General features: G+C 59.9%; 1 protein-coding gene across 7 annotated transcripts in view; it reads right to left on the bottom strand.

The window, feature by feature from the left end:
* GAK (cyclin G associated kinase) overlaps window positions 1-23226 on the bottom strand; it is a 53067-nt gene that overhangs the window by 5489 nt on the left and 24352 nt on the right. For all 7 annotated transcript variants that reach the window (XM_030314409.1, XM_030314410.1, XM_030314412.1 and 4 more), the window contains 15 exons: window positions 22092-22182; window positions 20019-20142; window positions 13089-13138; window positions 12380-12528; window positions 11688-11810; window positions 10443-10576; window positions 8027-8221; window positions 7621-7738; window positions 7183-7262; window positions 4424-4617; window positions 3639-3785; window positions 3005-3475; window positions 2398-2568; window positions 1770-1880; window positions 787-903 (listed from right to left, as the gene is read on the bottom strand). In XM_030314409.1, coding sequence (XP_030170269.1) covers window positions 787-903; window positions 1770-1880; window positions 2398-2568; window positions 3005-3475; window positions 3639-3785; window positions 4424-4617; window positions 7183-7262; window positions 7621-7738; window positions 8027-8221; window positions 10443-10576; window positions 11688-11810; window positions 12380-12528; window positions 13089-13138; window positions 20019-20142; window positions 22092-22182 — 2275 coding nt within the window. The remainder of the gene's footprint in view (window positions 1-786; window positions 904-1769; window positions 1881-2397; window positions 2569-3004; window positions 3476-3638; window positions 3786-4423; window positions 4618-7182; window positions 7263-7620; window positions 7739-8026; window positions 8222-10442; window positions 10577-11687; window positions 11811-12379; window positions 12529-13088; window positions 13139-20018; window positions 20143-22091; window positions 22183-23226) is intronic.

Below are 23226 nucleotides of genomic sequence, written 5' to 3'. Positions count from 1 at the left end.
ACCACACAGGAGGCTCCGGGCAGCCCACCCCTCGCGTGAGTGGCCTGGGACACAGGCCACACAGGGGGAGACGGCCAAGTGCAAACTCAAACTCCCAGGAATGCCCTCAGAGAGACAACGCAACCTGGAACACAGGAACGTACGAGAACAAAACTACTCAAAGAAGAAGAGCCACAGGGACTCAACAATACAGACGCAGAATGAGCCCCAATATGGCAGAGACGTGGGCGGCGGGGGTGGGGGGCGTCCAGTAGACCCAATGGGCGTCACAAGAAGGGAGCAAGGAAGTACAAGCACGTCAGAGGCACAGCGGTTTGCTCAGCACCGAGGAACATCAGGCCCCAAACCACACCGATGCTGTGCCAGGCGCCATGCGGGCTGCAGGGAACACCCACTATGCTCCAGGAGGAGGAGGGCACGGTCCTGAGGCCCCACTGCCAAGCAGACATTATCTCCAGTGCCAGCCAACCGGCAAGGGATAAGGGACCGCTCACTCATGGTCCCAATGCCCCCCACACATCTGGAGGAGCCAGAGGGACCCCAAGGACAAGCGTCCCCGGGACAGATGCTGGGGGGGGGGGGGGCGTCTTGTGCACACATCCACTGCTCCCAGCCAAGTCCCTGCTCCCTAGATGGCCCATGCGTGCCTGACACTTCTCGGCGTTAGCTTGGTTCACAAGCACCTGCAACGAGAGCACGGCCAGGGACAGACAGCCTGCACCCTCCTGGGAGAGGTGCTCCTCCAGCGCTCCAGCCCCCTCACACCCAATGGGGCGGGCACGTCACCTTGGAGGCCAGAACTGAGGTCACCGAGGTCTGCAAACGGGTCCAGGCTCTGAGACTTGGTCCAGCTGGCCGAGGGGCCGGGAGGGGCGGGCTGTCCTCCAGCAGAGAAGAAAGGACCTGGAGAAGCGCAGAGAGAGCATGAGAAGGTGCACCCACGGGGTGCTCCTGAGGCCACGCCCAGCCAGTGGCAGCACCCACGCCAGCTCAAGACACAGCCCTGCGCGCAGCCACAGCTGCTCCTTAAGCAGCTAAGGAGACTCCTACCACTCTGACCCTGTAACCCCACTTCCCAGAACGCACATAAAGTGTGACCGTGCTGGACAACAACCCTCACAACAGTCACAGCGGAAGATGTTCTACCTGAGATGCTGCGGTATCTGAACCAGTTACCACCATAAACCCCACAAGGGAATGTCACATGGTCATTACAAATGATGGCTGTTCGTATACAAAGAGTTCGTACAATTAAAAAAAAAAAAAAAAAACAACTAAAAACATGCAAAATAACAGTCGATTTCCTTCAAAATGAAAAAATGCAAATTAAGAGAACTATGTATCAAATTAGCAACCCTGGTGAGAACCTCAGGCTTGGGACTGCTCCCAGGTGAACAGATGGCCCCCGAAAGGGGACACGGGTCACAGGCTCTCGACAGCAACTCGCTACTGGAACGTTCCCAACAAGACAGGATCCCAGACATACAAAAAGAAAGATGCATGGAAAGGGTGGGGCACCGCCCCTGCGCTGGCCACGCGCCTTCAGGAGGCAAAGGAGCCACGCAGACAGGACGCCACCAGGAAGCGCTACAGGGACCCCTCGCAGCACGAGCCGTGAGCAGGCAGAGCCTCCCACAAGCCCACCCCCCCGCCCCAGCCCACAGGCGTGGGGGAGCGGGGTCCCAGTCCCATCCCGTACCAGACACAGCGATACCAGAGCCTGGCGGGGGCCCGCCTGAGAACTGGTCTCCACAGGGCTGGGCTCGTACCTTCACTAGCAGGAGCAGGGGCCGGAGCCTCGGCCCAGGCCTCCCACCCTCCCAGCAGATCCGGGTGGCTGGCCGAGGCGGTCATCTTGCTGGGCTCTGCTGGTATATCCCCTGGAAAGATAGCAACGCTGTCTGGGGCGCCCCCTGGTCGGGGCAGGCAGTCACAAGCCCCCTCTCTGGGAGGCTGGGAGGGCACCCTCTGTCCCCCCGCACATGTGAGCAGCAGGCTGGGAACAGAGCAGCCCCCAAGGCACTCCTGGCCGACCCCCAGGGTCCCCGGGGAGCTGCACTGGGCTCGGTCCACACCGACCAGCTTCTTGCTTCTTCGGGGTCTCGAGGACACATCATGTGGTCACTGAACTTGCCAACTGGACAATGGGGTCAGCAGCTCACAGAGCAACGACAGTAGGTCTTCAAAGGCCTCCCCACCCTGTGGCCACACGTCCTCCCAGATGTGTGCTGATGCCCCCAGAATCTGCCTTCGCCAGTCCCCTGAGGCCCCGCCCCGTGCACGGGCTGGACACCCGCAGGCTGTCACCTTCCCAGGGGAGAGGGGAGCTGTGGCAACTCAGGGTCCACAGCAAGGGACGTCGCTGCCCACCCTCCAGGCCTCGACCTTGGCACTTACCCAGGTGCAGGAAGTCGGTGTTGCAGGCTGGGGGCGGGGCGCTGTGGGTGGAGGGGAAAGAGGTGGGAGCAGCAGGAGGTTCTGGATTAAGAAATTCGCCAAAGAGGTCGGGCTTGGAGCAGGGCTGGGTGTCTGGACCAGATGGCAGGAGGAGAGGATCAAATGGGTCAGCTGCAGAAGGACACCCAAAAAGCAGGTGGAGGTGAGGCTGTGCGTGAGTGCCTTTGGCCCAAAACATCAGGCACGAGGCTAAGTCCCAGCCAGCGCAATGGCCCCTCAGACCCAGGATGAGGCCACAGCATCCTCTGTAAGAAGGCACCGAACAGCCTGATGTCCTCGCCTTAGACTTTTCTTGGAGAGGCAGCCCGTGGGGGAAGGGCTGGCAGTTCCTGGGATGGACGGGAGTGTCGGGGGGGCCTCGGGAATCTGACCCTCAGAGCAGCCGCCTCGGGCCATCGCGCCCTGGGCTGCCCTGACCCCCTCCCCCCAACCCCCAAGTGGGTGGCCGAAGGGCAGGGCACTGAGCTCCTCCCAGGTAATTTTGATGGCGAGGCCAGACAACTAAAGCCTTAGTATCCTCTACTCCCCACGGGACGGATCCACGTACCGGCCACGGCCGGCCCTTCTCGGGGTGGGCTCTGTGCACTCAGGGGCGGAGCCGGGCTTGTGAAGAGCAGGGGGGCATCGCCGCCCAGCAGGTCGCCCGGGGGGACTTCCGGGGCAGTGTCAGGCGCCCCCAGGAGGCGGCTGAGCAGGTCGGCGTTACTGGGGACCGCCCCGCAGGCCTGCACTGGGGGTGCCGGCCCCGTCCCAGAGTGCAGCCCCAGGAGGTCGACGCTGTCCTCCTGCGACGCAGGCTCGTGTGGCGTGGCTGGTGTGGCCGCGTCAAAAATCGACTCTTGCTCTTGCGCCCTCCCCGCTGGGCCCGGTGTGTCCTCCTCAGCTGCGTCCCTGCTCTCGGCTGACAGCGTGGCCACCTCCTCGTCGGACAGCTCACTCCCGCCCGCATCCGCGGCCGGGGCTGGCACACTCTCCTTGGCGACATTGCTTTCTGGGCCCGTCTCTGTGTCTTTCTCCTCTGAAAAGAAAACCACAGGCTGCCGTGGCCGGAAGGCAGGGCACATGGGACGGCAGGGTGAGGCCACGTCAGAAGCCCAGGAGCGGGGCGGGGGCCGGGGGGGGCGGGGTCTGGAAATAGCCACGTGCACCCTGCCAGATGCCTCTGGGTGCCCCGCACCCACCGTGCCAGTCCAGCGTGTGGAGGAAGTGGCTGGTGTCTGTGCCGCTGCTCTGTGGTGAATCGGACTCCGTGGGCTCGGCATCGGGAGACCCCGCCTCGGCGTCGTACTGAGCGGTGGAGCCGGGCTGCCTGGGGAGCTCTGGCTTCCCTGCCGGGGCGGAGGTGCGTCAGGAACCCCGCCCACAGGGTCGGCCGCCCAATTCCAAACCCCTGGGAGCCCTGCACCGACGAACCACGGAGGGCCCGGTCGGCTCAGACGCGCACACCACACGTGCAGACACCCCCATCTCTCAGGGACACAGCTGTCCTCGTCAGGAGGACGGAAAGCACGCGGCACGAGGACCGAAGACCACCGTGCCGGAGTCAGCAGCCGAGACCACGGGCCCGGCCGCCGAAGGACCGCCTGTACCCGTACAGCCCGTGGGCGCTGAGCACAGCCTGGACTTTTTCCAGGTACATTTAAGACGATGCACGTCCAGAAAACTAACCCTCCCTCAACGAGCAAGCGACTCAAACCTGCCCCTCCCAGCGGGGCCGTGATGACTCCTCGGGCAGGGCTGCCTAGGGCCCCGGGGGGGTCTGGGAGCAGCCGTGGCTGCGTGAGTCCCCCCATGTCGGACGTTCAGGCTGCCGTCGGGGAGGGTCTCAGGTGGGGGCTCTGGGCCTCCCTACGCCGCGCCCACAGCCTGACACGGGGACGGGGCAGGCCCGGCCCCTCAGGGTTTCTCGAGCTGCAGGTGTCAAAACGGCATCACTGACCGTGTGTTTGGAAAACAAGGATCTCACCAAATTTAGACAGAATATCTTGCTGCTCCTCTCGGCTGGAAAACAGGATTTTGGGGTTTAGCCCCCTCATGCTGGTGCTCTCCCAGGGGGGAGCCTCCCGGCTGGGCCTGTCTCTGGGCTCCACCTCCACCTCCAGGTTCACTTGGAATAAATCCGGGTACTTCTCCTGAATGTCACACGCGTCCAGGTCATACCTGCAGGTGGAAGGCCAGATGCCAGTTTAAGAAGACCTTCATGGGTCAGTCGCTCCACATTCACCAGAAAGTGAGCACAGAAAGGCCCGTGTGCTCACCCCTCAGGTCCCGCGGTCCGGCTCGCGCACTACAGGGATCTTAAACGCGTGTTTCCGTAACACAAGGCCGTCCACCCTGGCAAGATCCCCCACCAGTTAACAGGTGCCAGGAAACAAGCCCTCGGGAGTGCCTGCAGAGTGGGGAGGGTGGCAAGGGAAAGGCACGCAGGGCTCACGGCCAGCGGGAGGGGTGCTCCCGTGGGGTCTGTGGCTGCCAGGTCACTGAACTCCCGTGGGCTCTGTGTCTCTCTAGGGAACTCCGGCATCTCTCTCCGTATTCCAAGAGACTGTGACTGACCACATTTCCATAGACCGCGTGGGGAAGCCCTGGTCTCCAGCCGGGCAGCAGGCTCCCAGCTCCGTCTGACCTCACCAGGCACCCACGTGTGCGGCCGACGGTCCAACTTCATCAAAACAACCCAATGACAAACACCCCACGGAACACAGAAGAGGGCAGAGGTTCCCCCAGCGGCCCGTGCTGTGGAGGGAGGGGCCCTGTGGTCCTCTGCGGCATCCGTGTGACACCTACGGCCCCAAACGAAACACAGCCACTGGGCAGAAGGACTGTGGACACGAGGGCAATGTGGTCTGTTTGGGTGCAAAACCCGTGGCAGACTTTAAGTCTTACTCCCATGGAATAAACTAAGTAAGCAGGTGGGACGCTGACCCTTCCCACCTTGGCGTGAGGGGAGGCAGCACAGCGGCGTGGCAGTGCTGGCGGGGACAGCCCTGCCCTGAAGACACCACTCCTCCTGCAGGAGCCACGTGGGCACAGGAGACTGGCCGCAGCACCCTCTGTCCACTCGTCCGCTTGTCCTGGCCCGGGCCCCCCACACGCACGCTTCCTTCCTCTGTAAGTCGGGCCACGACAAGGAGACACGGGCCACCGTGCGGCCAGGCAGGAGCAGCTAGTGTGGGGACCGCAGTGGTGAGCCCGAAGCAGTGAAGCCAGCAAGGACCAGGGGAGACCTAGACCCCCAGCCACAAGGAAGGGAGGAAGGAGCGAGGTGGGGGCCCCACAAAGAAGAACACGACTTCTGCAGGCTCAGCTCCTGGGGTAACAGGGCCTTGCAGGCAGCTCTGGGTGCCACACTGGTGGCCACCCCATCTCCCCACCTCCCCACCCTGGCGGGCCCCCGGAGATGACCTCAGGGCCGGGGCCTGCCCTGCCCACCAGCAGGCCAGTGAGGGAACAATGAGGGTCTGTGAGCAGGGCCACGACCCCCAGGGGCCCTGCTCTTCAGGAGGCACGGGTCAGCCCCGGGGCCCGACGTGCTCGCTGACTCGTGTCCTGCCCCCTCAAGCACACTGGGGACCCTCCGTTAGTCACAGGGGCCTCCTCGAGGACAGACCCAGACCCAGTCAGGCGTTCTCTGACAGTGGGTCCACTAACACCATTCCAAATTCTTTCCCCAAACGGTCCTGCTTCAGACAGCCTCTCTGCAAAATGAATGCTACCCACAGAAGACACACGCCTTCCCGCACCAACCAGACGACTTGAGAATTCTCTCCGTATTTATTTTTGGAAGCACGACACACACAGTGAGGCACAGATCCGAGTGCAGCTCAGTGAAGCTCTGTGCCCGAATACCAGGACTGTCCAGTCTCCAAGGAGGTCCCTACGCCTCTCCACCCTCAGAGGGAGCCACTCCCTGGTCCCCCGGCACCCAGAGCGGCACCCAGAGTGTCAGAGCCGACTCCTCCCCGGGGGGGGCGGGTCCTAGTACTCCCCTGTTCGCTGGGTAGGAAACAGGCACAGGACGTGGGCTGCGGCAGGCGGAGGTTTCCAGAGACCCCCTCCACTCCCCTCGCCCTGGAGTGGCACCTGTGTGTGCGTGTGGGCGTGTCTGCGTGCGAGACAAAGGGGAAAACACGAGCTGCAACCAAGATGCCCACGGTGCAGACCGTCCAACTGCCTGAACGCCCCTGCCCCCAACAGAAACCCTGACGCCCGCCGCGCGCTGGGGGCGGGTCAGAGAGCACAACAAACTACGCAGAGCCCTGGATGAGGCAAGAGAATCATCCCCGGCTGCACGCGCTTCTGTTCTCGTCTCTCACCCCAGACGACGACCTTCTCTCAACGCCCTCTGCCCTCCATGCGGAGCACAGCGTCAGGGACCCCACGTGTGGAAGAGCAACACACACCTGTTCACCTGGCTGTCCCACATCCGGCGCGCGAACGGCTGCGTTCCAACAGGACCCACACCGGGCCCGTCCCCAGCCAGAGGCGCACAGCGACAGCCACCGTGGCCCCCAAATGAGGGGCCACACACCGGACGCTGGGCCACGCTCAGAGTGGGGGCGAGACCCGAGACTGGAGCTCAGTGCAGCGACCCAGCCACGCACGAACCACGTCACTCTGCCCGTGTCCAGTGCGTGGAGTTCATTGCTGTGGGGCGCGAAGCGGGGCGGGGAGGCACCGTGCACCTGACCGTCCTGACCCCTCCCCACGTGAGACACCACATACTTTGCAAATTTCACGGTAGCTGCGTTCCGAGGCACAAACCCGGTGTGGAACTGGACCTGGAACATCTTCATGGACGCCACCTGCAGAGGGGACACAGACAGGGGACCCTGAAGCCGGGAAGGGGACCCAGACAGGGGACCCTGGAGCTGGGGAGGGGACACCAGACCCTCAGGTTGCAGACGGACACTTCACAGTTCCTGGGCTCTGAGAATCCGGTGCACGCCTCCAGGTGCTGTGGCCACACGGACGGTGGGACAGCAGCCTCTCAAGTGGCTCCTCGGGTCTGTGACGGGGCCGCCCCAAGGCCGCAGCCCAGACTCCCCGCGCAGACGGCGCCCCGCAATGGGGCACTCGGGGAACTCGGGTGTTCCGAGCTCATGGCCCCTCTGCCTCGTGCCCCACAGGCTGACGGCCCAGGGGGCCCGAGCGCCCGCGCACCTTGGCCTGAAGTCTTCCACCCAGCGTGGACCTCGCGTGGTAGATTACGATGAGCACGTCTCCCTGCACGGTTATGCCCAGGGGAATGACTGCCTTGCCATCCTCGATTTTAAAATCCCTGAAGAACAGGACGAGAAAAGGTTCACTTCCGCCAAAAAGACAGCTTGCCAGCCAAGAACAGCCAAGGGAGCGTGGGGCGCGAGCCCCGAGCTCTCCTAAAGCACCAACACTTCGAGCCACACCTTCTTCTGCTACTGGACGCTTCTGGGAGGGGGCAGCGCCGAAATGGACTTCCGGGGAGCTGGCCCTCAGCGCGCTGGCCCGGACCCGCCCGCCCCGGCCGCCACCTGCGCCCGCTCTCGGGGGTTCCCAGAGGAAGGAGGGGCCGGGAGAGCCCCGCGCTCACCGCATCTTGTCGTACTCCTGAGACGTGGTGGTGACTCGCTCGTCCCCCACATACACCTCGCAGAAGGGCCTACAGCCGTTTCTCTGCTTGCTGAACAGAGGCACGGGCGTCATGACCACGGCTTTCACCAGGATGGGCTTGCTGTGGGGCGTGATGGGTTCCTCGGCCACCATGTCACACACGTACTCGATGTACCTGCGGGGGCCGGAGGCACACCTCGTCCCACACGTGCTCGCCACACGTGCTGCACCCCCGGGGCTCTGGTCTGCTTGCCACACTTTTTTCCAACAGATACGAGTATTTAATGCTATGTTCAACTTTATCTCATAAATTTGATATATTTTCATTTGTTTTAAAATATTTTTAAACTCTCCCTGAGATTTTTTTTTTTTTTTGACTCACGGGTAATTTACCAGTGGGTTAATTTCAAAACATTTAGGGATTCTTCCAGTTTTCTTTGCTATCAATTTCTTTCTTTTTTCTTTTCTCTTTTTCTCTTTACGATTTCTTTAATTTCTTACGGTAACGCCTAAACCCCCAACGGGGCTCAAACTCACGACCCCAAGCAAGAGTTGTGTGCTCACGACTGAGCAAGCCAAGTGCCCCCATCTGTTACCAATACCTAGCGTAATTCTATTATAAACACAGTTTGTGTGAGTTTGCCGCAGTTTAATGGCCAGAACATCTTTCCCACCGAATGGCCCGTGACCACTCAAAAGACCTTGTGTTTTCCAGTTGCTGGGTAGAAGGTTCTCGAGAGATCATCCAGCTGGTTGCCGGCGATGTTCCGTTCCAAACCGACCATCCGTGTACTAGTTCCATCCGCTGCCGAGGTGGGAACGCCAATGCCACGCTGAACACCCATCTCCATCAACGGGTTTTCGGCTCCGCAAGCTTGATTTCTGCTCTCAGGACACTCGCGCCTCCAACTCTCCCGGGTGGTTTTCTCGGTGCCCCCGAGGTGCACACACCAGGCGCGTGTCCCTGCCCTCGTGTGACCCCGTCCCCTCGAGATGCGGAAGGAGTGGCGACTGGCTTCCCAGCAGAGGGAGAGAAGGGAGGCCGCTTCTGAACGCTAGGCTCACGCTGCATTGCGCTAGCATATCTGTGCAGGGGGCCCGTCCCCACGCCACAGGAGACCCGGACGCCCACACCACATCTCCGTCTACACGAGTGAGTCCCGTCAACACCCTGAGCGAGCTTGGACATGGGCCGGAGGAGGAAGCAGCAGACGTTCTCCGCGAGGTTCGTGCCACAGCACAGCCTGGCCGCACCCCGACGGCAGACTTGGGAGGTGCAAGCCGGGCCGGGACCCCCTGACCTGCAGAGGCAGAGGGCGCGTGCGGACGGCTGAAGCCGCCGGGCCGGTGGCGAGGAATCAGGCGGCAGCTGTACGGCCACCCTTCCCTGTCCTGATGGCAGAGGCGGGGCCCCCGCAGCCAGTGCATCGCTGGTCCTGCTGGTATCCGGTCAGACAGTCCCCGAGGCTGGCACACGCAGACCCTTCACGCTCGGCTCCTGCTGCGGCCGTGTTCCAGTCACCATCTTGCTGGCTGTTCTCTGTTCTTGACTTCTTCTTCGTTGGTCTTTTCTTGAGGCGAGTGAGCACTTTTTCTAATCCGTTTATTCCCTCTGCTGACCTGCTGACTCCAGTTTGTGAAACCGTCTGTCCCGGCTGCCCCGGGCGTCCGACGAGGACAGCAGCGTGGTCTGTGCCTTCTCCCTCTGGTGACCTCGCGACCTCGAGACCTCTGCATGTGGTCTCCGGCGGACGGGGCGTGCTGAGCCTGAGTCGGCTTCCCGCCTGCCTGTTTTGCATCCTCTGACCTCTGGACGTTTGGCGACTCATTAATTCGGGGAACTTCTCGGCTACTGCTTCTGCACGTTGCCTTCCTGCTCTGCCTCCCGCAGCCACTCGACACGGCCTGGCAGGCCCGGCTGCTCAGCCCCTCATCCGTGGTCTGTCTTTGGGCTCTGGCCTCCGTGACGCCACCTGTCCTGCCTTCCAGAGGCCGAGGCTCCTCCCTCAGCTGCCAGGACACAGTCTTTCTCAGGTCCAGAAGTTGCGTTCGACTTTTTCTCACAGTTCCCATCTCTGAAGTGACCACGTACTCCTGTGTCTTACCCATCTCCTTCCTCGGTACCCTCAACACATTAAACGCTTGCTTTAAATTCCCGTCAGATACTTTCGGGCCTTGTCCCGAAGCCACTCAGACTCCTGCCTGTCCCACAGGGGGACACCCTGTGTCCCTGCGGAAGCCAGCCAAGATTCAGGAGGGCACAGGCTCCCCCAGCTTGCGTGGCCTTGCCCACTTCTGCACAAGGGCCCTCAAGTCTCCCCACCTCTCAACACCCTCGGCTACGACCTGCCCGAGGGTGACACCTGTACGACACCCCCAAGGTGGGACACCGGTACCTTTTGTGAGATGGCCAGATGCCTGGCGGGCAGCGCTTCATGCTGAACATGTACACGGCGGCCTCTGCGGTGCTGAAGAGCCGGCAGAAGCACAGGAAGGAGCAGACGGCCACAGCAGAGGCAGCTCTCCCGTCCTAGGACAAGCGGCACAGGCCAGGCTCGTGCGGCCGCAGCTGCAGGAAGGCAGGCTCCCTAATCCCACACTTCCCCGCAGAACCACCACAGGGCCTCCCCCTGGCTGGGGACGTAGGAAGACACCCCTGCTGGGGCAAGAACTCAGAATCCAGAAAGATAGGGGCTCTTTAACAAGAAGCACTTGATGGCCTGCCCCTCCAGCTGGACACTGCTCACCACCACGGTCCCCAAGCGGGCCTCACGCTCACCGCCACCCCTCTGTACTCGCTCTCTTCATCATGCCTCCTGGGAGGACCTTTATCAACGCCAGAATCGCAGCACTAACCTCTGGGGCCCATTGTGGCAAGCATCCCGCTTTCTGTGACACCCAGAAACCTAACCCTCACTGTGCAGGTGGGAAACTGGAAATTACTGTCCTCAGCCACGGTAAGGAGGGGCAGAGACGGGGGTCCTATGAAGCAGAGTGGCCTCAGGGCACAGGGAGATGACAGAGTGACACACGGAGAGACCCCTCATGTTCTGTAAAGAAGGGTATGGGGACCACCTGTGTGGGCTCACTGCCCATGCGCGACAGTCGGCCACCGCTCCCCCCAGGATCTACCTTGAAACGACAGGGACCGTGCCAGGGCACCCGGGCCTGGGGCCACCAGCTGCAGACACCAGGACAGAACCCGCTCCTCACACGACCTCCCCCAAGTCCCAGTGCTAGCCCAGGACGTCCCAAACAGACCCTGGCTTTCAGGAAGCCAACAGGCAGCTGACGTTTGGTAGCACACTCGACACTGGACAAGGCGGCTTCCCCCCGCGAGTGGTCACTGCAGGTGACCCACGTCCTGCCAGGGCTGGGCCGTTACTGGTTAAGGCCTGTAATTGTGCAGCGGAAAACAGCGCCCTGCCTGGACCTCAGCTCAGCTCATCTTCACCGGCATTCAGGACACCCAGCCGCCCCCCCGGCCCCCCCTGCTCGGCATTCTGGACTTCACTCCTGCTCTCTGTCCCCTCAACGGGTCATGAGCTTCCCCAAAGCAGGGATTACTCCCCCTGGTTTATGTTTTCTTCCCAGGCGCGCCCCCAACATCAAGGGCAGGGATGAGGCAGCCTCCCACTCACCACACAGTGCACAACACAGACGTTCTTGTGGTCCTGCCTGAGCCACGAGTGCATGTTCCTGCAAACGCTGTACAGGCTGCGAAGGTTCGGGGCCCGCCGGGCCGCCCAGCCACACTCGGAAACCTATGGGCAGAGGGCTCGGCTCGGCCTGGGTTCCCTGCACCAGTTGCGGGCGCAAGCACAGGGAGCCCCACCACGGGCGCCCACTCCGGACAAACGCTGCCTCACGCACACCTCCCTCCCTCCCTTGCCCACGGACGTCAGCAGGCCTCCTGCCCCTGAGTTTTGTGCTCCAGAATATGTACCAAGCTTTGCAGACTTGGCAAAAAAGAACGGAGAACCTGTCCTTTCCCATGCTCGGGTCAGGGAGCCGCACCCGTGTCCCATGTGTGGCCTCACATGTGCCTCACTGGCAAGGAACAGTGAGGCATCGCTGATTTTTAGCCATCCTTAGGTGACCGTCACAGTTCACGTTCTGGAGTCTTCTGCGAGGATAGCCCTGCCCCTGCAGCCTACTGCACATGGGCCCCGAGTCACCGTATCCCAGCCCCCCAGCGCCAGGGACCTGGGCTCCGCTGGCTGCCACGGCTGCCGCTGGGGACTGTCAGAGGCCAGCCCGCTGCCACAGCTGGGTGTGAGGGCCGACAGTAAGAGAACCGCATGCAGTGAAGGCAAGCGCCCAGGCCACCCACCCGGTTATGAAACTTGGAGGGCCGATACGTCCTTGGGGAGAGGTTGTAGACCGCATAATGTCCTGGGTGCTTGGAGTCCAAAAACAACCGGACGTCTTCTATGTTGTTCTTGATAGCCGACTCCACACCTTCTGCTGGGAATGACATCACTGAAAGAGAGCAGCCCACGTCAGCCACAACGGGGCGGGACACGCGGCCTGTGTGTGGCAGCCTCACCGGCCAGTGGCAAGACAGCCGGCCACCCAGGCCCCTGCTCCTCACCCGCCGCCCCCCCCAGCTGCTGACTGAGGAGTACAGGGCATGTCAAGAACGGAGGGAGCACAGACCCCCACCCCCTCCAATGCCTGCCATTTACAAACAAGACCCTCTGGGATCTCCAGACAGTGCCTCTGGGACAGAAGTTCAGTCAGAGGGCCTGCCACAGAGCAGCGTCTCCAAGGGTCGAGATTTGGGTGTGGGTTTGGTCGGGAGACCCAAGTTTCAAATGTGCCTTGCATCATTCCCCTTGTGACCTCAGAGTTCCAGGAAGTTCCAGACCAGGGGGAGAAACTGGGTCGACACTGGCACTGTCCACTGCAGGTGCCCCAGGCCACATCCTGCACGCTCTGCCTGACACTGAAGCAAGGGATATGCTGGAGGCCAGCGTCCCACGAGTTGTCCTCAGGAGGGAATGAGAAGCACGTCCTATGGTCGACAGTGACAAACATACCAGCAATTCTGGATGTGATGTAAGATATGTCCAAGTCTCCCTTCGCGTAACTGGAATTAGAAAGAAGAGAGCTTGGTTAATCCCAGAAATTTCTACAGTTGAGTCACAAGAGCTTAAACTGGAGCAGGTCCTGGAGAGGCTGTGGGGGATCTCGCCGTTCAGGCCGCAGCTCACGGGAAACGTTGTGTGTGCATGTGTGCATGTATACGTGTGAGTGTGCTCCCGCCGTGTGCATGGAGCTGACGTCTAAGAGACGGAGAGGCAGAGACCCGGTAGAAACCTACTGCGCTTCTATTCCGAAGAGGCGTGACTGCACGGGCTGGCTTTAAAAGGAGACAGTAACAAAAATGGAAGAGAGTTTTTTTGGCCCAGCACATCATGTCTGGCTCACAAGAAAAAGTTACAAGGCCCACCAAATGGCAAAAACACAGTTTCAAGAGACAGAGAAAATATCAGAACCAGACATGGCAGGGACGCTGGAACTGTCAGACCAGGAACTTAACCAACTATGACTAATATGCTAAGGACTCTAACTGATAAAGTAGACAGCACGTAAGAACAGAGATAAAAATTCTAAGAAAGAACAAAAAGAAATGCCGGAAATACAAAACGCGGTGGCAGAAATAACACAGGCCTTTGATGGGCTGATTAGGCTGAACATGGCCGAGGAAAAAGTCTCTGAGCTAGAGGATCTATCAATAGAATCCTTAAAAAATGAAAAGCAAAGAGAACAAAGACTGAAAAAACCCAGAACAAAATCACGGGCAACGTGGAACCACAAAAGGTGTATCGTACATTTAACGGGAACACCAGAAGGAGAAAAGAGAGCAGGTACAGAAGAAAGGTCTGAAACAACAAGGACTGAGAATTTCCCTCAAATCATGTCAGACACGAAACCACGATCCAGGAAGCTCAGAGAACACCAGGCAGGATAAATACCGAGTCGCCGACACTCAGGCATCTCATCTTCAAACTGCAGAAAACCAAAGGAAAAAAAACATGGAAAGGGGACAGAGGGATAAAACACCTTACCTGCACAGAAACAAAGACAGGAAGTGCACCTGTCCGCTCTCCAGAAGCCACGTGAGCAAGGACACAGTGAAATATTTAGTATTGAGAGAAACACCCACCAGCCCAGAACTCCATCCCCTGGGAATCACCCTCCAGAGGTGACCCAAACACTGGGAGAAAGTGCTGCCAGGAGACCTGCCTGGAAGGAAAGGCTCTTCAGAGAGAAGGAGAATGATTCGGTCAGAAACGGGGTCTACACAAAAGAACAAAAGAACTCCAAAGAAGTGACAGTGAAACGAACACTTTTATGTTTCTTGCTCTTGATGGAGTCAGGAGAAAACTGCTTGTTCGAACTCGCCACGGCAACGACATGCCCACCTGTGCACTTGCCGCATCGACGACTCGCATACTCGCGTGCGTTTGTGCGGGTAAAGTGAATGCTAGCACGAGCACAGCGATGGGGCGCAGTGCCATCGTGGGGTGACAGAGGGTTGGGGGGCTGGTGCGGGCTGCCTGTGTAGATGTGGGTCAGCTGTAAACATGTACTGCAAACTCCAGAGCAACTAGTAAAAAAGCTGTTACTTTTTTTAAAAATAAGGATAACTGATATGATAAGAAAGGAGAGACAAAGGGACCCTATGAAATGCCCAGTTAAAGCCACAGAAGGCCGGGCAACGAGCAGGAAATGGAGCAGACATGGTAGGCGCCCACCCAGGACACCAAGAATCCACGTGACTATCAGTCAGAAGACACAGACGGTCACAGTGGACCAGACAAGACTCATGTACGTGATGCCTACAAAATAATAATGCAGCTGAGCATCTCCTAATAGTTTATTCATGGTTTGGCCACTGTTAGTCGCCTCTGTGCTTTTTTTTTTTGCCTACTAGTTTGCATAACTCACTGCACGTAATAGGTACCATTCTTTTGTCAGTTATGTGGTTTAAACGTATTTACTCCCAGTCACTGCCATAGCTTTTTGGAAATTTATTTTTTACTTTTTTTTTTTAACGTTTAATTTTTGAGAGAGAGAGAGAGAGATAGAGCATGAACGGGGTGGGTCAGAGAGAGAAGGAGACACAGAATCTGAAACAGGCTCCAGGCTTCGAGCTGTCAGCACAGAGCCCGACGCGGGGCTCGAACCCACAAACTGCGAGATCGTGACCTGAGCCGAAGTCGGACGCTTAGCCGACTGAGCCACCCAGGCGCCCCTATTTTTACTTTTTAAAAAAATGTTTACGTTTTGAGAAGGAGGGAGAGAGCACGTGCACGTGCAAGCAAGCGAGCAAGGGAAGGACAGAGGGAGGCAGAGAATCCGAAGCAGGCGCTGTGCTCAGAGCCCAACGCAGGGCCCGATCCCACAAACCGTGATACGACCTGAGCTGAAATCAAGAGCCGGATATTTAACCGGATGACCCACCCAGGTGAAACTCTTTTTGGAAATTTAAAAGAAATGTGATTTTGAGGAACATTAGATTTTTATTTTAAGTTTATAGTCATTCTTTCCACGGCTACATATTACACAATTTTTGTTAGAGTTAAGAAATCTACCTTACTCCACTGTTATAAAAACGCTCCCTCTATATTTTCATTTTCCCTAAAAAATTGCTATTGACAATTAGACCTTTTAATTCATCAGGATTAATGTATTTAGCTGTTACTGGATAAAGATCCAATTTTTTCATAGATACCTATGGTCTCAGCACCACTCGATAAGTATCCCGTGACTTTCTTCCAGACTTCTAGGTTTCATTAGTTTGACATGAGTCCCACATAGCTGGGTACTAGTTAGTGGTCTGCTCACTTCACCTACACCAGCACAGTACCCGTGTTTGAAGAAAAGTGACACAGAATGGGTTTGTCCCCTATTCTCATTTAAAAAAAAAATACTGCTGGCAATTCTGGGTAACTTACATACAAATTTTAAGATCAAAATCTGTAAAAACACCAGGATTTTTATTTATAGCGCAATGAATTTACAGACTGAGCAATACCATCTAAAAATTAGCTCTCCCGGAGCACGTGGGTGGCTCAGTTGAGTGTCCGACTTTGGCTCAGGTCATGATCTCACAGTTCATGGGTTCAAGCCCTGCATCAGTCTCTATGCTGACAGCACAGAGCCTGCAGCCTACTTCGGATTCTGTATGTCCCTCTGTCTCTGCCCCTCTCCCTGCTCATGCCCTGTCTCTCAAAAATAAACATTAGAAAACATTTGAAAAAAAAAAACCTCTCTCAGGGGCGCCTGGGTGGCTCAGTCAGTTGAGCACCGATTTCTGATTTCGGCTCAGGTCATGATCTTGAGGTTCGTGGCACAGAGCCCTGCGTCGAGCTCTGTGCCAACAGTGCAGAGCCTGCTTGGGACTCTCTTCCTCCCTCTCTGTCCCTCCCCCACTCGTGCGTGTGCACTCTCTCCCTCAAAATAAACACTTAAAAACAGAACATACAATACCAATAAAACAAAAACTTCAATCAGGCAGGTCACAGAAAGAGAAACACGTGTGAGCAGACATGCACATCCACAGCCCCACGGGCCACACACGCTCCGGACCTGGGCCCCGGCCCCCGGGACACCGAGCGGCCGTGGGCACACGCTGGCTGCGTGCGCTGGGTCTGCGTGCACAGGGAGGCCCTCCTCCAGGGAGAGGCCTCCCAGGACTCCTGGGCCCACGCGCCCTATGAAAGGGCTCTGGCTGTACCAGAGAGGGGCTGGGCTGCTCAATGGCCCCAGAGAGTCAGTTAACGCCCGACGCCACCTGCACCAAGGCCTTACTTAACTGGGCCCTCCTGTGGCACGTGGAGCTGTGCGGTGGCCACAGACCCCACAGGGGACCCAAACGGAGAACTCTTGGTGGACACGGCTGGCGGGCCCGGTGAGGGACAGAGCATGGCTGCCGGGCCCTGGTGGTCACGCGCGCAGACGTCACCGCTACTGGTCACATCTGAGGAAAGGGCCAGCACCAGCGTCTTCTGCCATTCCCCCGTCCGAGGCTCTGGCTGTCTGCGTGCTGGCTAGACAGACGGCCCGTCAGGGTCAGCCCCGGGTTTGTCTGCTTCACCGTAAGCTCCCGAGTCTGTCGGTATCCGAGGCGTCTGCAGCCCGGGCGGAAGACAGTTACGCAGGCCGAGCCGCTCACCCCGAGAGGCCTGCTTGCAAGTTGGTCCTCGGCTGCGGCCGCCGGTTCAGGAGGGTCCTCGCTCTTCCCAGAACTGGCAGGAGTGGCCCCTGTGCCCAGACTGCTTGCACCAAGACGTGCTTATGCTCACACCTGCTTTCCCTCTAGAGTCCGGAGGCTGGTGTGTGCTCAGCGGAGGGTGCCCGAGAGCAGCCGCAACCCACACCCTGGGTGACAAGGCTTCACCTGCGCTACAGCGGCTCGGGCGGGGAATCAAGCACCTCCCACGTGACGCCACGGCCGAGGACTCGGGAAGCCCCGCCTGTTCCCTCACACTTTGTGCCGGGAGCCTTTTCCCAGCGCTGGTCCGCTGACCCACGTCCTATCTCTGAGGAAAATCCCAGCTGTGAGGACGACTCCGCGCCCAGTCTTGGGTGTCCTTCGGCAAGCCTTCCACCCTGGGGATGGTCCCGGGACCCTGACACGTATCCTCTTTCTCTTGTTCTAGAAACCTTGATCCCGAGGACACCGGGCGATACCCTGTTTCATCCTCGTCTGCGCTCCGATCTCACCATCGCACCGGGATGACCCCGAGCAGCCTCCCAGACCTGTGCGCCCGCGCCCCGAGGCACAACCGCTAAGATCCCCAGGCCGCCACCCCGAGGCACAGACCGCATTCTGCTTGTGCCGCCCGTCGGAGGTGCGCTGTTAGGGTTATTACTTTTTGTTAATGTTCCACTCGAGGGTGTAAGATAGCTGCACAAACCCAGAGTCAGTCGCAACAGCAGCTAAATCCGGAAGCGAACCACCACCACCTCTAGCCTGACACGCAACGGGGGCCCCTGGGGTGCAGCCGGTGGAGCGTGTGACTCTCGATTTCAGCTCAAGTCGTGATCGCACGGTTCGTGAGTTCAAGCCCCATGTGGGCCGATAGCAGGGAGCCTGCCTGGGCTTCTCTCCCTCTCTGCCCCTCCCCTGCTCACACGCTTACTCTCAAAATTAAAAAATGTTAAAAGAAAAACACACACACAAGCAACGATTTTACGTTCCTTCGTTTCTCAAAACTGCTTTTAAGAGCAGTGCACGAGTGCACCAGCATGTGGCACCAAGCCCTCCCCCTCCCGCCGCACCGCCTCCCAGCCCTGGCTTGTCGGGGCGCCAGCATCCTGGTCGCACAGCAGGCCACGGGCACCCAGCCCCCGCACCCACCCTGGAGAGGCTGGCAGCCGAGGCCCGTCTGCTCTCTCTCTCTGCACCTCAGCGGAGAGGCCGTGAAATGCTGGACCTGCCTCACGCCTGAGGCCCAGCAAGAAACAGGGCTTCCGCACAGCTGGTGCGCCTTTTTCAGAGAGACTTGAGTAGTTTCTCCCGCGTTCAGGAACCTCCCGCTCATCGTCGTCAGGGGCTATGGCTCCAGAGCCCTCCGGTCCCAGAAGCCAGCCCCAAGACCCCTGCAACGTCACCTGCCGGGATGAGACCTGCCGCCCGCCCTGCCGGTGCTGCGGTCGCACGACACGCAGAGGATGACGGCCCGTGGGGTGAGCCACGTGGAGGGGCCCACGACATGGCGGCACCATGCGAGGTCGCCCCTCATCGGAGGCGCGAGTGGAGAAGCGCCGGCAGACGGCAGACGAGCCTACAGGCCACAGGCGGCCCCGCCTGTCCTGTCTGGGCCCCCCAACCAGAACGTGAGCCACAGCAGCCGGACCGCTCCCGGCCCCAGGGACAGACCCGGAGAGCTCCTTCGACAAGGCGTGGCCTGGGACACTGATCCACAGCCAGTAGAAATCAAGTCTCTCGTCGTTACATAAAGTCACATCGGAGACTGCGTGCGCGCTGCTATATAACACGGTGCTCACACATGCACCACTCACACAGGTGTGCGCGTGCTCACGCAACGTGTGTGCGACTTTACCTGTGTCGTCCGCGGCTGGTGTGTGCGCACACACAAGAACAGGGAAAGCCGAGGAGCCTCCACGCAATCAGACACACGTGGTAACTACAGAGAACAAGGGTCCCGACCCCCCGCCTGAGAACCAGCTCCCACGGATCATCCCCTGAAACCATCGGCACAGAGAAGCAGAGCCTCACGTGGACGCTCACATCCCTGAGCTGGCCTGCGGGGGGCAGCGTGCTGGAGACCCGGGCCTGTGAGGCTCCCGGGGAGCTCCCGAGGCATAGTGGAGACGCCTCCGGAGGACCTGGCAAACGCAGGCCATGTGTGCTGGCCACAAGGGCCTCGGGCCGGTGTCCAGGATGACAGGGTAGCCCCCGATTGTGCACATGTGCACTCCCCTCAACAACCTGCTCACAAAGCGACTTGATTTACCCACACGCTCAAACCCAAGCAGCCCGAGTGGGCCTGCGGTCGTGAGGGGTCCTGGGCCCCTCCACTGTCCCCCTTGCTCCATGCCACGGAGAAGAAACCACCCAAATGCGAGGGGCACTGTCCCGGTGCAAGGGAGGCGCTGAGGCTGGCGGCTCAGGTTCTCCATGGAAAAGACCTCCCGGGGGCGAGAGTGGCAGGGCCCCGTGGCTTCGGGCACGCCCATGTGCCCCTCCGTGGCGGGGGTGGGAACGGGTGGCCGAGGCACCCCCATCGGGCAGCGCCACCCCCCCTGCCTGGGCCCACGAGGCTGATGGCACAGCCGGTGCCGATGGCATCACACGCTCACCAGCAGCCTCAAGTGCAGGTCCTGCCAGGTTTGGAGGCGGGACAGAGCCCAAAGGTCGGGAAACCCCTACTACAAAGAGACCACGTGCTGTCACTGCCATCTAGACGCCGTGCCCACGTGCCCTCACTCACTTGGCAACGGACTGGATGACCTTGGAGGAGGTGTCCTTGATGTTTGTGAAGAGGCGCTCGGTGCCCCCCCGCAGGATATCCAGGAGCCCGCCATAGGGCTGGTCGTACTCGGCAAGCGCCAGGCCTGGAAGCAAAGACAAGTCGGCTCAAGTCACAGCACGGCCCGGGGCTGGAGGCGGGGCCGCGAGGCGTAGGTGGGAGCCAGCTCCTGGGGAGACGGGAGAACCAGAATGGGCAGGGAGCCCTGCTTCCTGTCAAGCCCGACCATCAGCGCACAGTATCCGGGCACAGGAACGAAACCAGCCAAATGCTGCCTGAGCCTGGGGGGGAGCCCCGCCCTGCCCGGCACCCACAAAGTGCCGAGCCAGCTGCTCTGTCCCCAGGGCAGAAGCTGGGCCCCGTGAAGAGGAGCTGGTCCCTCTGGGCACACGTGGCCCTCCATTCCCGTCTCGGTGATGTCCCACCAGCCCATTCCCAGCATGCACTGGATGCCAGCTGGGCCCCTCCAGTGCACTAACTCACGCTGAGGGGACCAGCAAAGGGGAGGCAGCCTGGTGGACACAGACACCACAGACGCTTAGAGGAGGAAAAGGTGGGGAAGGACGAGGGGGGAGAACACGGGGTGGGCCGGACAGGGGGGAGGCCCGGTCACCCCAAGCCAGGCCACAGGCCACACGGTAGACCTTGGGCATGCCTGGGGCACAATTCTATCTTTTGCAGGGACAGGGCTGCTGGCATAGAGCCCCGCCTCCTGACCACAGCTCCAAACGGGGGGCACCTGCAGGACACGGCTGCCTGGATGAGAACAGGGTGGTAGCAAAAGAAGGCAGTCCCTGAAACCCCAGGGCCTCCACGGTGGGGTCATCAGAGGGGGCTCGGGGGGGAGACGTCGGTGTGAAGAGACGAGCATGATCTACGACTGCATCTGTGCCGCGGGGGCCTCTCTGGCAGCCTCTGTGCGTAAAGCAGCAGCACCAGCTGCCAGACAGCCGGCCCGCGGCTGGGACGAGGCTGGACGACATGGCCCACACGTGAGATGTTTCTGTTGGTTCGTCACTAGGCAGTAGCTGGCCCAGCCCTGGCCAGGCACCACCGCTCGTGTGGTGTGAGCACATGTGCGGCAGGGTCGTCCCTTGGGGCCTTGAGAACCGCCCCCCCCCACCTCTGCCACCCCCCGCCATGGCAGATGAGGCAGCCCCACACACGGGACACTCAGGGAGGCACCCAGGGCCCACTGTGCACGGATATGGAGCACCAGGGCACGGGTCCTGCTGGCTGGCGGGGACAGCTGAAGGACCCAGGACTCCACGCCCCAAAGAATGAGAGGTGGGGGATGAGCACGGGGGCCTGTGGCAGAGAAGCACGTCCTGGCGTGGCCTTCCAGAGCTTTCCAAGGCATGGCCACACAGAGCTCAGGCTGAGGGCTTCTGTGGGGACACAGTTATGCCACTGCTGGGTACCCAACCCATCCTGATACACATCGGCCGAGGGGAGTAGAGGTCGCTCACCACACGTGACCTGAGCTATAGAAGGCCGCCGGCCTCACCTCCACTGCTGCCAGAGCCGACCCTCCGCCACCCCCCGTCTGAGTCCCCACTCGGAGCCCTCCAGCCCCCCAGATCCTACCATGGCCGCTCTATTCCCCACACCCTCCTTCTGACGTACTTGTCCTCCTGGCTACCCTCTGCCCTTCAAGGCACGCCCTCCTCTACACGCCAAGAAGTGACTTACAGAGCGGCTGTGGGCCTCCGAGGCGGAGTGAGCCACGCGGGTGGGTGGCAGTGCCCGTGTGGCCACCGCCAGTTGTCACTCCATGCTACAGAGGACCGGTACCGCCCTGATGGTGTCGGGAGAGGACAGCTGATGCTCACGCCTCTTCCCCTGTCCCCTGTGGTCCTGAGTGTGTCAGTTCCATTGAGTCCTGGCGGTTCCAGGGAATCTGAACCTGAGGGTGGTCCTGGGGGCCCTGAACACGTAGCCTGTGTCTTGCTGTCAGGTGCGCTGCACACAGCGGGAGCATGGTAACCCCAGGGGCAAACGGGGGGGGGGGGGCACAAGGCAGGGGGCACTCACCTCCACTGTAGCCACCGCTGCTGGAGCCCCCGAGGTGGGGAGGCCCTCGAGACGGGACAGCATTCCCATAGCCCCCATTCTGCTCTAGGAGCTGCAATGATTCCAAATGCAAATAATCAATCTCCAGAGGCCGGGGCCAGGGTTCGGGTGGCTCCTCCCCAAACAGAAAACCTTCAGATGCTGGCACAAGGTGCCTGTGGGCCCCAGGTACGCTGGCCACCCAGTTAACCTAGCTCTCTCTACCTGACTTACTAAAACATCCAAGAGAACTTCCCGGACTCTGAACAGCCCAGCTGAACCAAAAGGCAGACCACACTGACAAGTGACCTGCCCATGTGCTGCTCTGGAGCCGACGTGCTCGGGCACACACCTAACACAGAGGAGGCAGCCGTGAACCTGCCCAACTCTGCAAGTGCTCCCTGCACGCCCACTGCACGCCAAGGCTCCACGGCGACGCGGGGCAGACGGCAGACCCTTGGGGCTGAGGCATCTTGTGTGGGGAGGTGCACCCAGACTCAGTCGGCTCGCGCCCTCCGGCTGCCACAGGAGCGGGGCAGTGGGCTGTGCACAGTGAGGCTCTTTCGCGAGCTGAGCCCGAGGCCAGTGTGGGGCTGGAGCCTTGAAGAGATTCGTGCAGCCCGGAGGCAAGGTGCTCGGCGCAGGCCTCCTGCCCAGCCCCCTTGGGGCGGCCTCAGCCGTCCTCAGCCTTCCTCAGTCTCAGGGAAGATGCAGTTTCTGCCGGTTACTTGTTTTATAAGTCCCTCGGTAGTGTGCTTTAGGGTTTTTGGTGAAGCTTTACAAAATACGACCGTCGAGGTGGAGTTTTACCCCGTTAAACTCAGGAAATGAGGTATACGTGCTATCGTTTCTACTGAACGTGACGACATCTTGTCTCTCTTAGTGACCTCGTAGGGAATCGGTATTAACATCCTACAAGTTCCTGAAAACAACACACGTGCCACCAAGTGGTTGGCAACTACCACTGTTAGGCCACGTCTCCTCTTCGCAAATTCTCTATTTGCTTTATCAATTTCTGGAAGAAACAGAACATCCCCTACCGTGACCCGATGCCTCCCACGACTCCCTGTAAACTAACGAATGCTGCTCGGTATCTCAGACACTGTGTTGTTAAAGG

This window comes from Lynx canadensis, chromosome B1, assembly GCF_007474595.2.
Source record: "Lynx canadensis isolate LIC74 chromosome B1, mLynCan4.pri.v2, whole genome shotgun sequence".
Taxonomy (NCBI): domain Eukaryota; kingdom Metazoa; phylum Chordata; class Mammalia; order Carnivora; family Felidae; genus Lynx; species Lynx canadensis.
The sequence above is the reverse complement of the archived record's forward strand: the minus strand, read 5'-3'. Positions and strand labels throughout refer to the sequence as shown.